Source organism: Necator americanus, chromosome X (genome assembly GCF_031761385.1).
Source record: "Necator americanus strain Aroian chromosome X, whole genome shotgun sequence".
Taxonomy (NCBI): domain Eukaryota; kingdom Metazoa; phylum Nematoda; class Chromadorea; order Rhabditida; family Ancylostomatidae; genus Necator; species Necator americanus.
This window is the reverse complement of record NC_087376.1, coordinates 7571426-7583235: the sequence shown is the minus strand read 5'-3', so window position 1 is coordinate 7583235 and position 11810 is coordinate 7571426. Positions and strand designations below refer to the sequence as shown.

The window sequence follows — 11810 nt, the reverse complement described above, 5'->3', positions numbered from 1 at the left end:
ATGTCACCGAAAATTATGAATGAATATGTAAATTAATCTTGCTCGTCTTTGAATCATCATTATCATTGTTGAAACGTTTCATTTGAAGCAATTACATATTACACAAAAGCCTGATTATGACATGGAAATTAAAGAAGTGCTCTGCTATGGGCAATATTCGTGGATCGTATCACAGCACTGCGATCAATAAAATATTAGCGATTTTGAACACATGCGTAGAGACACAACATAATGTAACCGGCGAATCTGCCCTAATGTAAACAATAAATACTTCTAAAGATACTTATAAAGTATACAGGTCATCCAAGCAACAACAACAACAATAAAAGGAATGTTTGGAACCAACCAGATCTAGTAGAGGAGATTCAGTGAAGTAGAGAATTACGCCAAACAACTTATCACTTACCCTTTGTACTTAAAATACATATGACTAGTCTGCTATTTGGTCTTGTTGAACGTTCGGTTGAAGCACGGCTTCTTTCGATAACTCGATCAGCTGCCTAAACTTTAAACGGTGTTTGGATTCTACAAAAAGAGATATTGCTTTAGAGAGCGGGATTGATCGGTTCCGATTAGAATAATGTACAGTCACGTATACAGAATAGAAGATATTTTCCTGGACATTCTGATAGCACGCATTCAGTGGATTGCTTAAAGGCATCACTACACGAATCTGAGGTGGTGCAGATTTCAGGTGGAGTATTCGTATACGGGATGGGAGACTATGAAGAGGGGGGTAATTCCATCCATTTCTTCCTAATTGGCGTAAAAAACGGCCCGGAAGATGCGGCGCCGCACAAGGCTGGCGCGCTCCAGTCGAACTCCCTGTACAAAATAGTGCGCCAGAACGCCTGAGGCCGTATCTTCCGGGCCGTTTTTTACGGCAATTAGCAAGAAATGGATGGAATCACCCCCTCTCCATAGTCTCCCATCCCGTATACGAGTACTCCACCTGAAATCCGTACCACCTCAGATTCGTGGGGTGATGCCTTTAATGAGATAGACTACACAAATCAAAACACAGCCACATTCGAATTAGAAGGGACCAACTAATCTAACCGATGGCACATCTCAAATATATATATATATATATTTTATTTTGATTAATTATGAAAACCGTGAGGATGTAAAACTACTGGACCCTTCTCATAGTTCTCCAAACAGGACGCGTCTTGACGAGTAATGTGCAGCTAGCTCGCATAAAGCGTTCGTTGGATCTGCCGCGCTGCAATAAACGTACGTCTCATCGAGCTCCCAGAGCTCCACGTTCGAAACAGCACGATGAAAGTGCTTCTACATTTACTACATCTTGGCATCAGTTAACAAAAAAAAGTTCACACATCAGTTCCAAAGGCACTATTCTGAGAATACAGAAACAAATAAAAAAAAGCGTACTTAGTGAATCCATCTACCTGGAATGCTTCCAGATTCCGTAAAGTGATTCCATCTTGATGAGGGAAAGGGAACAGAAACAGAAATATTGGAAAATTGATTTTTCTCGTTCAACAGAAGAACTACAACTAGAGGAATCCGAGCTGCCTTCTATTGTGCTTTCCACGAGCCTGCTTACAATAGATGTCTGCGCTATGGATTCTTGCGCTACTACGTACGCTGAGGTGGGATTCGATCCACTTACTGCGCTAAACTGATAAGCTCGCAGTCATTTGTGGGTGAATATCACATCGCTTCGAACTCAAGCAATAATGCTGTATTATATATTTAATGGCTCAACTCTTACTGGTCCTACTGTGCTGTCTCGTAGATCTACACAAAATAGGCGAAAGGGAAGGCGCCTATACCATATGACGGATCTAGCTTAGTGGTTGTTGTACCTTAAGAAGGTCGCTTGCGATGTTGACAACTGCCTGAGGCCTGTATCGTTGCTTAAAATGTAGCTCACCGTCGCGCAGCTATACGGGATGTCTCTCGATTTAGACGATAAAAGGACAAAGTGTTTAGCGTTAAACAATCCGGTTGAGATGCTTCAACGCGTTCACATCGATTAGGAATCGTTCAGGCTTTTATGACTTTTTTGCTGGCCTATGAAATGACTTAATGGTGGTTAGGCGATGTGTCAATTCAGCGCGTTTATAGTCCCAGACAAGTCTGGTACCAATTTATCGACCTCACAGGTATGAAAGCCTTGCTTGGCATTAAGGCGGACTCGAACCTCCGATCGATCGTGCAGACAGCGCAACCCCCTTACCGACTGCTCTACACCCGTCTTTCTCGTTCCAACAAAGATAAATTCAAGTTGAAAAATCCGCAACCGACGCCCTCATACAGAAAGCTAACGAAAAGGATGTTCTAACGAAAGCACCAGTTTTTTACATGCACAAATCGATGGAAAGATGAAATTGACGTCCAGTGGCTTTTTTTATTGTATAAATGCTGTTCGTAAGAAGTTCATAGCACCACGGTCAAGGTTGCACTTTACATAAAAGTGCTTGAACGGCCGAAGAAAAGACTCGCATGCGTTTCATTTGGGGATTGTTAATACCTGGGTTCTTTACTACATTAAGCCATGTGTTGCTGTTGCTGAGTTTGCAGCGAAACAAAGAGGTACGTGGCAAAGTTGCGTACAGCTTCTTGTAGACAGCTTGACATTTTTTTTGTGAACTCTTTTTGTTTCCCGCGCTCAAATACAGTTTGAAAGGACAGTATCATCGCAGCATGCATTGTGCCATGGTAAGGGCTCCAGAAAAAAATCCTAAATCATTATCCTTCAGTCTTCTGTTCTTCTGTTCAGTTCAACTATGACGCGAGATAGAAACGGTGGCAACCGTATATTCGTACTAAATGTAACCAATGTACCAAATATACCTTGTATAATACACATAGTACATTTGAATTTGTTGCATCCTGACGCAATTTTAATTCGGGTTCTGCCAACTGTGTTCACAGTTTTACTCGTTTTTGTTACATTTCGACAAATCCCAGAAATTTTCGGTTCTTAGAAGTAGCACTTATAGTAGAAGAATGTTTTTGTGATGCACAAACACAGTTTCATTACTTTAATCAAATGGGATATAATTGAAAAAAAAGAAGTAAAAACTCGTTATTAATAGATAAATTTGCTTTCAGAATTTTGTTCGCTTTCATATACCTTATTAATTCGCACCCATCAACTGTGACGCCCTGCTCCAGGACAAAAACTGCCTGTGAACAGTGCGTGCATTCATTGGATTGTTGCAATCGAAATACTCAAGCCATTAACTGTTACTTCTTGTTTCTTTCGCAAAAAAAAGTGACATTTTCTTCTTTTTTCCTTCATGTCGAGTCATCAATAACCTTTCTGTAGTTAAACTCTTTACACTTTTGTGTGTATCAATTCACCTATAGTCGGGTCAAAACGACATGAATCACGAGTGTAGTTGCGGAGCATTTGCGTACGCGCTCGAAACGGGGCAGTGGAGACAGCAGTTAGGACCGTCCCAAACTGCAGCGATGGGTGGTACCAGCAAGGATTTCACCACGCTCCACCGAAGCGAGAGAAGCCGCGTGCGCAATTGCGTACGTGCTTCATGTCGTTTTGACCTTACTATATACTCATTAGAAGCATTCGTATAAAACACTTCTCATACTAAAAACCAGCTATTTTTCTGGCCATGTTATATTCGAAGGAATTTTGCATAGTTTTGCAAATCGGAGTTTTCAGAAGTTCTGCAACAGATTTTCGACATATTGTGGAAGAAAAAGAGTATGAAACATGGAGTACTTCAGCAGTTATAAAGCCGATCATTATTGATTAGAAGCTGTACATCGACTCTAGTATCTATATTCGAAATAGCAGAAGAACTACAGGAGTAAGCTTCTGTTGGCTGCTCAATTTACGTTAATGGAGTGGTATTATCGACAGTCGTAGTTTCCACGCTATTTCTATATACGATGAAATCAAATACTTTATGTAAGTCAGTGCTACTTCAAAATACTCTGCATATACCGGATACAACGCAAGACATGGCAGATTTTGAAATGAGAACATTCATGCAACTTTATTTGGAAGAAGTTCTATCCGGAGCATTCCCTTTCAACAATGGTTTTCCCTTTTAATTGGATTTCTTAAGAAAACATCTGCTTAAATATCTCAGGAGCATTGTTTGGCGCAGCACGGAGTTGACTGAATTATTTGGGAGCACTTTTAACTTGTTTATCTAACTTGTTAGAGAGAGTGCTTAGGAGATCTTTTTCCCAGAGTAAATATTCAATTAAAGATTTCATCCTGAATATTTGATTTGGTTGGGCTTCAAACAGGAACTTGATTGTGACAAATAGCAAGAACTGATTCCCCTTCAGTAACATAGAAGCATTTCTCTACGGCGCTCAGCGTTCAGCACTCTAACGAGAAATCGCATGTCTAATGCTCTTCATTGTTCCTTTCCAGCCGATCTTGCAACGTGCAACTTTTTTTGTATTACAGTATGAAAAAAACATTCTTGCAAATGGATGCTGAAAGAAAAAGTGGCAACCTTGAGACAAATAGTATAGAAACCAATGACTTTGATGACTATTTCATGCAAAGACCAAGTTTTTATATGCGTACTGCATTGAACACTGGGTACCTTGGATTCTCCATGTCACTTTTTTTTTTACAAATAGAGAAATAAGAATCATTATACCTTCTTAGAACCAGAGCTCGTGAAATCAGTTCACGCTCTTTTGTACGCCACTGAGCTGATGACTTTTTCAAATAGTCCTCTTCCGTCCAGTCGTTCTGCCATCGGAAAAATAGTCTCTCCCAAACATGCTAAAATAACAGTAACAGATAACTAGTTAGTATAAAAATGAGACAAGAACACATATATGTATACACTTCGCTGTCGTAGATTCCGATTCACCACCTGTACACACATTCCCTTCATGCAGATAGGTTCTTGGGATTATCACAGAAACACCGCCAATATTTTTAATCAACCGAATTTCTATTTTCAAACTATGTGTGGAGGAAAGAGGTCTACCATTGTTTTCTAAATAAGTTACAAAAGGAAAGAAAATACATTCCACCTACAATGCTCTGTGGAGCAACAGAAGGCCATATCACAGACTCTCTAGGTTCGTACAAGATGTTGACGAAGGATCGCAATATTTCAGGATTGTTAACATAAGACCAAAGTGAGACCGTTGATCTCTTCACACCAAGCTCAGCCTTCATCTGAAAACTGAGGATAAATCAGAACTGATCTTATGAAGATCTCAGAGAAAAAAAACTGACCATTTCATTGTTACCTAGGAAAGAACCGAACTCGCTCGCATAGGCATGTTCAAACAGAAAAATTAGAAACTCTTCCCCAAACTCGAATGAGTGAGGGAACTGAGCAATTATCTGAAATGAAGGAAATCTTCCCCAGTAGTCTATGAATAAATACAATGTATAGAAAAGTAGATATGATATCAACGTGCATGTATCACATCCAACACATCTCTTTCGGAGCACATTCCTAAAAAAAAGCGTACACTTCCAAAAGAAACAGTCAAAATCTCAGTAAGTTCCATGTATATTCTCCTGCTACCGAAATTTGGAAATGTTGTTGAAAAGTGTTTTCCCTTCTTCTGTAACTGACTAAATTTTCGTCTTCTAATAATTTGTCTTTTCCGATCAATCGATTTTCTTTATTAGGAAATCGATTTACCGGAAAACAAAATCCAGTCTTTACATCGTGGTATTAACCTCTCGCCAGGTGGACTACTAACAGACAAACTTCGACAACCTACGTATCTATTCATTTTTAGGTCTGACAAGTATCACCATTCACCATTTACACGGGGATGTTAATTTCTTTTATTTCCACTGTTTTTTCATAGGCACCCTCGAACTTTAGCTGCATCTATACCCGCACAAGGTGACCATCACCGCACAACAAATATCTGCTACTTGTCTGCATGCTGATTTTTCGCTTATTTTGACATTCTTCTCGGCTCTGCAAAAACCTGCGCTCAGATTTTCTTAAAGTGAGCTAGCTGATTGGAGTAACGATATCTGACCATTTCTAAGGTATTTACATCATTAGACTTTATCGTTTATAATACATAAGACCATTACCTTCATCTAATTTTACAGAAAAGTAAAAAAAAACCCCGGATCACCAGATTCCTAAGGTAATATTTTGTCAGTTGCCCTCGGAAACTACACCTAAGAATCGAGAAGGATTGAATTCTCGCCGAAGGTTGTGACACTTTCAAAAGTAGCCCTAGGGTTCGATTTCGCCCATCAGTCCCATCACACAACGACTTACCAAGGACAAATGTTGATTGGAACTGAACCAAACTTACTTGATAAACTGCATCAAGGAAGCATAGAAAAACTGGGCTTTCTTGTGGACCAGTGATAGTACCTTCCGCATAAGCGGAGTGAGCGTTTCGTAGCTGAAAAGGGTGCCCAGCGCAAATCCACTCCCTTTCTATCAATGACTCAAATCTGAAAGAAAAAACAAAACGAACGGACTAAATCAATTTCAGAAGTCAGAAAAAAAAAGAAAAATACCCTCTTATAGTCCTAGCATCTGGATCAAGTATAACCTGCGCCAGTGATGTAGCTAACAATGTTGTGTCAGTTCCTTCTCCGCCATGAACAACGACAGGTACCTCTAAATATGTCTGCAAACACCGAGTAGGATACACAACACTTAACAACATAGATGTAAAGCGCATTCCAAACAAAAGTTTGAAACCACCATCAGCACCATCCGCACCACCACCACAACAACAACGATGCACAAGGCACAAACTCGTACACGAAAAATAAAGAGCACATCACTACACATCAGCATACCTGGAGTACCTTCACAATGGACGCACTGCGCCACATTTGCAGCACAGTTGAGGCTATCCGATACACACTGTAGCCAGGATGCTTGCGCTAATCGGGACACAAATCGATCACATGAGACCTGACGGTCGTTGCACACTAGAATGATGTTATCGTAATATTAACTATAACACTAATACAACATTCACAAGAAAGGAGTAAAATACAATTTCTTCCTTCTTCTTTCTACTTCCTTTAACCTAGCAACAAACTGCAATCATAGGTGCGATAGGAAGGAGCCGGACCCTCCTCAGGTGAAGAGAGTCTAATTCATGGGATGCAGCACAAGTGATGAGGAACCCTTCGGCAACCGGTTAAAAGTAAACGGAATTCTTTCGCCAACCGTCAAAAAGTGAAATAGGTCGGAGCACTGGCTCGAACTATCACATCTATGACTGTAATAGCAACAACAATACAGAAAATTCAATTAGAAAAGGTTTTTTCGATGGTATAAGTGAGCAGAAACTGAAAACTCACGTTCCACCATCTTAGCAAGCGCAACATGTATTTCTCGAATACGTGGAATTGGGAAGCACATATATCGGAAATGAGAGTAATGCATTTGAGATTCGTATCCTCCTCCTAAAAATATAATAGTAGCTTCACAGATGAACAATCAATATTGCACATCAGTGATAGTAGTAAGAAAGACTAAGGTTATTCTTAAGATGTTATTTGTTGCACCTCATCACGCCGAAGTGTTAAGAACATTGAAAACTCCTTCCAATAAATTGTTTCAGTGATCGCCCATGAAAAATTACAAAATCAGTATTTCACGTGCTTCTTGAGATCCTCAGTTGAAAAACATTTATATGGACTACACAACTTTGAAGTCTTAAATATTACGAAGTACTGCTGATTAACTTGGTAAGTAACAGAGCTGCTTTAATTTTGTTTCAATTCCAAACGAATTTATCCCATAATACTACTTATATTGGGTGTGTAGCTCAGACGGTAAGAGATTTCGACGTGTCTGCACAATCGATCGATGATTCGAAACCGCCCTAGTATCAACCAAACCTTTGATCTTTCTCGGGTCGATAACTTGGTAGCATACTTATCTGAAGGATAAAAACAGTTACTTGATATCTGGGCTAGCCCCCGTAAGTCATTGTACACGTCAGTTACAGGCTCGTGAGCCAAAACAATTTTGAGTTGAAGTGAACGTCGTTGTGCACTCCAAGCGGATTGATTAACGCCAGACACTTTGTTGCTTATTCTTTTGCTACTAATACTTTTTTGCGACGATCACGCAATCTTGTTTTCATTAGACAATTGCAACACTACTTTAATGCGAAGGGAGTATGGGTTTTTGTTTTTGTGAAGTTTCCATATCTAATTAAAATCTCTAGTAGAGGCGATACATCACTTTAAGTATAATTTTGCTCTTGCTTTATATCGCAATTTGACAGTTAAATAATGATTTAATAATAACAGTGATGCGTTGTATATTCTTGAGAAACCAAAGCAAAGGAAAAAATTGGTGAAAAAGAAACAAAACTTTGCTCCTTGCATTCTGTGCGATTTGTTTGGCTCTTGTATCGATGATGGTGCCACGATTCACCGTCAACAATGACTTGAGGATGTTTTCATCTTCTTTACAGCGTCGATTTGTCGGCCCAATCAATGGTTGCCCACATCTCATAATAGATGACTAGAAATCTGAGATTGAGTGAGCAATCCACAACTAAACGTTTTGACAGAGGATAAGCCATAAGGAACAAATACGACGTGCAGTCGAGTCGAGACGAAATGGGGGCTGGTGCAATTGCGTAGGTGTCAGCGTTCAAGGTGAGATCGTTGCTAACTCCATGAGAAGAGTTAGGGTACCACTTCGCCCCTATGAGAGCGGTGTGCTTATGCAATGGCACCAGGTTTCAACCCGTTTTGACCCGACGGCATTTCCCCTGCTTATGATTGTATAACTATGGATTACTTCAAAATTACGTACAATATAAATACATGAATAACCCTTCAGAGACAAATCTAAGCACAAGTAGCCAGCATATATGAGTTGTTCGAGGAAACAAATAGTAAAAGAATTTGAGGAGTCCTCTCTGCAAATTTCCGTTCAAGACTTTCCTAGAACAATCGCCAATAAAATAGGTATTTTCATATGGGCTGGTTAAAATAACCTTGAAAGTGACGCTAGAAAGATCAGTTCGAAAGTTTTGCTAGGATGAAGAGATTTCGAAGATTGACAAAGTCAATACTTTGCGTAAAACTACTATATCCGCATTCTTATAGTTCTTATTAGCGAACAGAATCACCCGCGCGAATTTTGATAGTTTTTTTTTTGATAGATTGATAGATTTTTTTTTTGATAGTCAACACACACAAAAAAAAATCCTTGTTGTCAAGGTGTGATTGCTGCGCGGAAAAAAAGATGGAGAGAAATCCATAAGTCAGTAATTCTGCGCAAACTGATAATTATTTTGCAAGAAAGTATTGGTAATAGGCATATGCGAGAACAACGCTGAAAATATTCGTCCGAAAAGGCTTCCCTATTCATACTCATCTGTAAATGCGAAAACACTCGGGAGGAATGTTTTACTGTGACTAGGCAAAGCTGCACAAAAACCAATAAATAGACAAAACGGAGATTTAGAAAGTGAGAACCGATGTCCATGGAATTTTGCAATGTGGAAAAAAGAACAACAAATAGATAAAACCGATATTTTCATGCATATGGGTTAGTTCTTAACCTACCATTAAGCGTACACTGCTTCGGACAACTAACCTCCGACACAGTGTATGTCTAATGGTAAGTGTTCTATATGTCTAAACTAAACACACCAGAACCAATAAAATAGGTATAACTGGTAAGAAGGTTGATTGTCTCACTTTGCACTGCAGTACGATAGAGTCACGTTCCATTAATAAGAGAAATATGAAAAATACATAACGACCTCGGTTCCCCTGCTTAAGCAGCCATTAAATTACTTCCCTTGTAAGCTTCATTCACAAAAATAGCACTTTGATGTGTTTTATTTCTGCAGCCTAAGAAAATGTGTTACGATGGTGTTATGTTATGAGGAAACATACCTTTGTGCTCTTGTGGTAATAACTTAGAACAGGAAATCGTGATCCGTCACGAAACGTTGCACTGATCCTCAAATAATCATCACCTATACCTTTAGGCACAATAACTTTCTCAGGATATGATGGGCAGACCTAAAACATAACTAGAACAATAGCGAACGACAAGCAGATACAAACTACACAAGTTTACAGTACGTACTTCGAAACCTTCATTAACACTACTAATTCGAAAAGCGTCACCACATCGAACGATGAGGCGAGCGAATTCCTCTTCAGAATCGAATGCTTTCCAGCCATCGTCGAGCACTTGGAAAGGACAACGATAATAGAAAGGATAATCATGAGAACAACCATCTGAAAAAAGGAAACTGTGTATGAGTCTAATGTGAAACATTTTTAACATTTCTGTATGCTCATTTACAAGAACACTCACTTATATTCGACAAGGTTTCGATAGAACGGGCTGCGGCATTGCATTCTTCCCAATTAGGAATCTCGAATACTATTATCTGAAACAAATGTTAGGGTAGAACAAAACAAAAACAACTTGTATTTCAAATAAAGTAAAATAAATATGGACTACAAAGCTGAAAGGAAAAGTGGTCACATCACAATGGTTTCTAACAATGCTATTTCAGCTTTCCGAGATCTGAACATGGAAATTCTATGCCCCTTTGTAAACAGAATGTCGGCTATCATAGCGGATATTCAAAAATTAAAACACGGTCTTCTTCTAAAGATGATCTCGAGTAAAAATGCTGAGTATGTCAGAACAAGTTGTACGAGAACCTATTTAGCACCTAAAGGAGCTTGAGCTCATAGCTCGATTACAGGTATGTTTTAAAAGATGGTGTTATAACTGGCCGCTAAGTTAGAGTACCGATCCAGAAGAACAGGAGTAGTGGAAAAGCCTATGCCGTGCCCATCTTAAAGTAACAGACATAAAGAATTCGTTGAGTTAAAGAGGAACTAGATAATCTTGCAACTCCATGAATACTAATCCATCTTATAGCTAAGAAAACTTCAAACTAAAAGTTATTCTGAGCGAGTGAGTAGTCCTTCTTTCCCGAACTACGCGCCTTCACCTCTAAAGTGGAACAATTCGTTTAAAAACAGCGAAAATTGACTGAGAGAGTTTATAAAACCTCTGAAACTATTCGGAATTGAAGTCGAAAGCGTTGGCGCACCCCAATAGCAATCGATCAACGCCGAGTGCTTCATGTCTTGCCCGTCATCCTTAGTGGATTCATTCTTCTTCCGAATTTAGCTTGATTACTACCCAAAGATGGAAAAATAAAAACTAAAAGCCTGACTCACCATAAAATTTTTGCATTTGAGAACTAATAATCCTCCTTTCGAAGGTTGATCTCGACTTATTGGATCGCATAGAACGCGATCAACGGCACGATGAAGTAGCTTCAATATTGTACTATATAGTTCACATTCAAAAGAGAAAAAAAAACCAAATAAATTATCAACGACATACCCAGAATTCCTCACCGCCCCCATCCTGAGGAGTCTGACCATTTGGAGAAAATATAAGATGATGTCCTACAAAAATAAATGACACCCGAATATAGAATCGAGATGTATGGCATGCGACTTGAGAAAATTAAGCGGACAAATAAAAACAAAAGTAGTTTTCACTCACCAATCAACACCAATGATCCTATTTGTGCCGGTCTTGGTCCTTTGCGCATAAATACATTATTTACTCTCGGGATTTCGATCGCATCTGAGAGCTCCATCTAAGAGAATTCCGAGTATAAATGGAATATATGACCACTTCTTCAATCCATGTGGTGGGTCAAATATTGCACGGCTAAGCCAGTACCACATTGAAGGCTGAAGTAGAAGAGTATTACCGTTGCATAGCATCTGTACGGGACCACATGAGCAGTGATGCCCGTCGACCGTTTGCTTCCACTAGTGAATTTTTGGTTTTTATTCGTTATTCAGTTCG

At 39.3% G+C, this 11810-nt stretch overlaps 1 protein-coding gene across 2 annotated transcripts; it reads right to left on the bottom strand.

Annotated features, from left to right (window-relative positions):
- Nucleotides 1-430: 430 nt before the first annotated feature.
- RB195_021746 (uncharacterized protein) lies at nucleotides 431-11595 on the bottom strand (the record flags this gene model as incomplete). Of its 2 annotated transcripts, XM_064208634.1 has the most annotated exons (16): nucleotides 431-500; nucleotides 4620-4747; nucleotides 5009-5152; nucleotides 5213-5323; nucleotides 6271-6415; nucleotides 6482-6584; nucleotides 6770-6904; nucleotides 7283-7387; nucleotides 8307-8381; nucleotides 8444-8459; nucleotides 9851-9979; nucleotides 10047-10201; nucleotides 10281-10356; nucleotides 11165-11263; nucleotides 11334-11398; nucleotides 11499-11595. In XM_064208634.1, the coding sequence occupies 16 exons, from the start codon at nucleotides 11593-11595 to the stop codon at nucleotides 431-433; spliced, it is 1653 nt and encodes a 550-aa protein (XP_064064515.1). The 2 variants fall into 2 exon arrangements, with proteins under 2 accessions (XP_064064515.1, XP_064064514.1); XM_064208633.1 differs by lacking the exons at nucleotides 8307-8381; nucleotides 8444-8459 and adding an exon at nucleotides 9546-9591.
- Nucleotides 11596-11810: the final 215 nt, after the last annotated feature.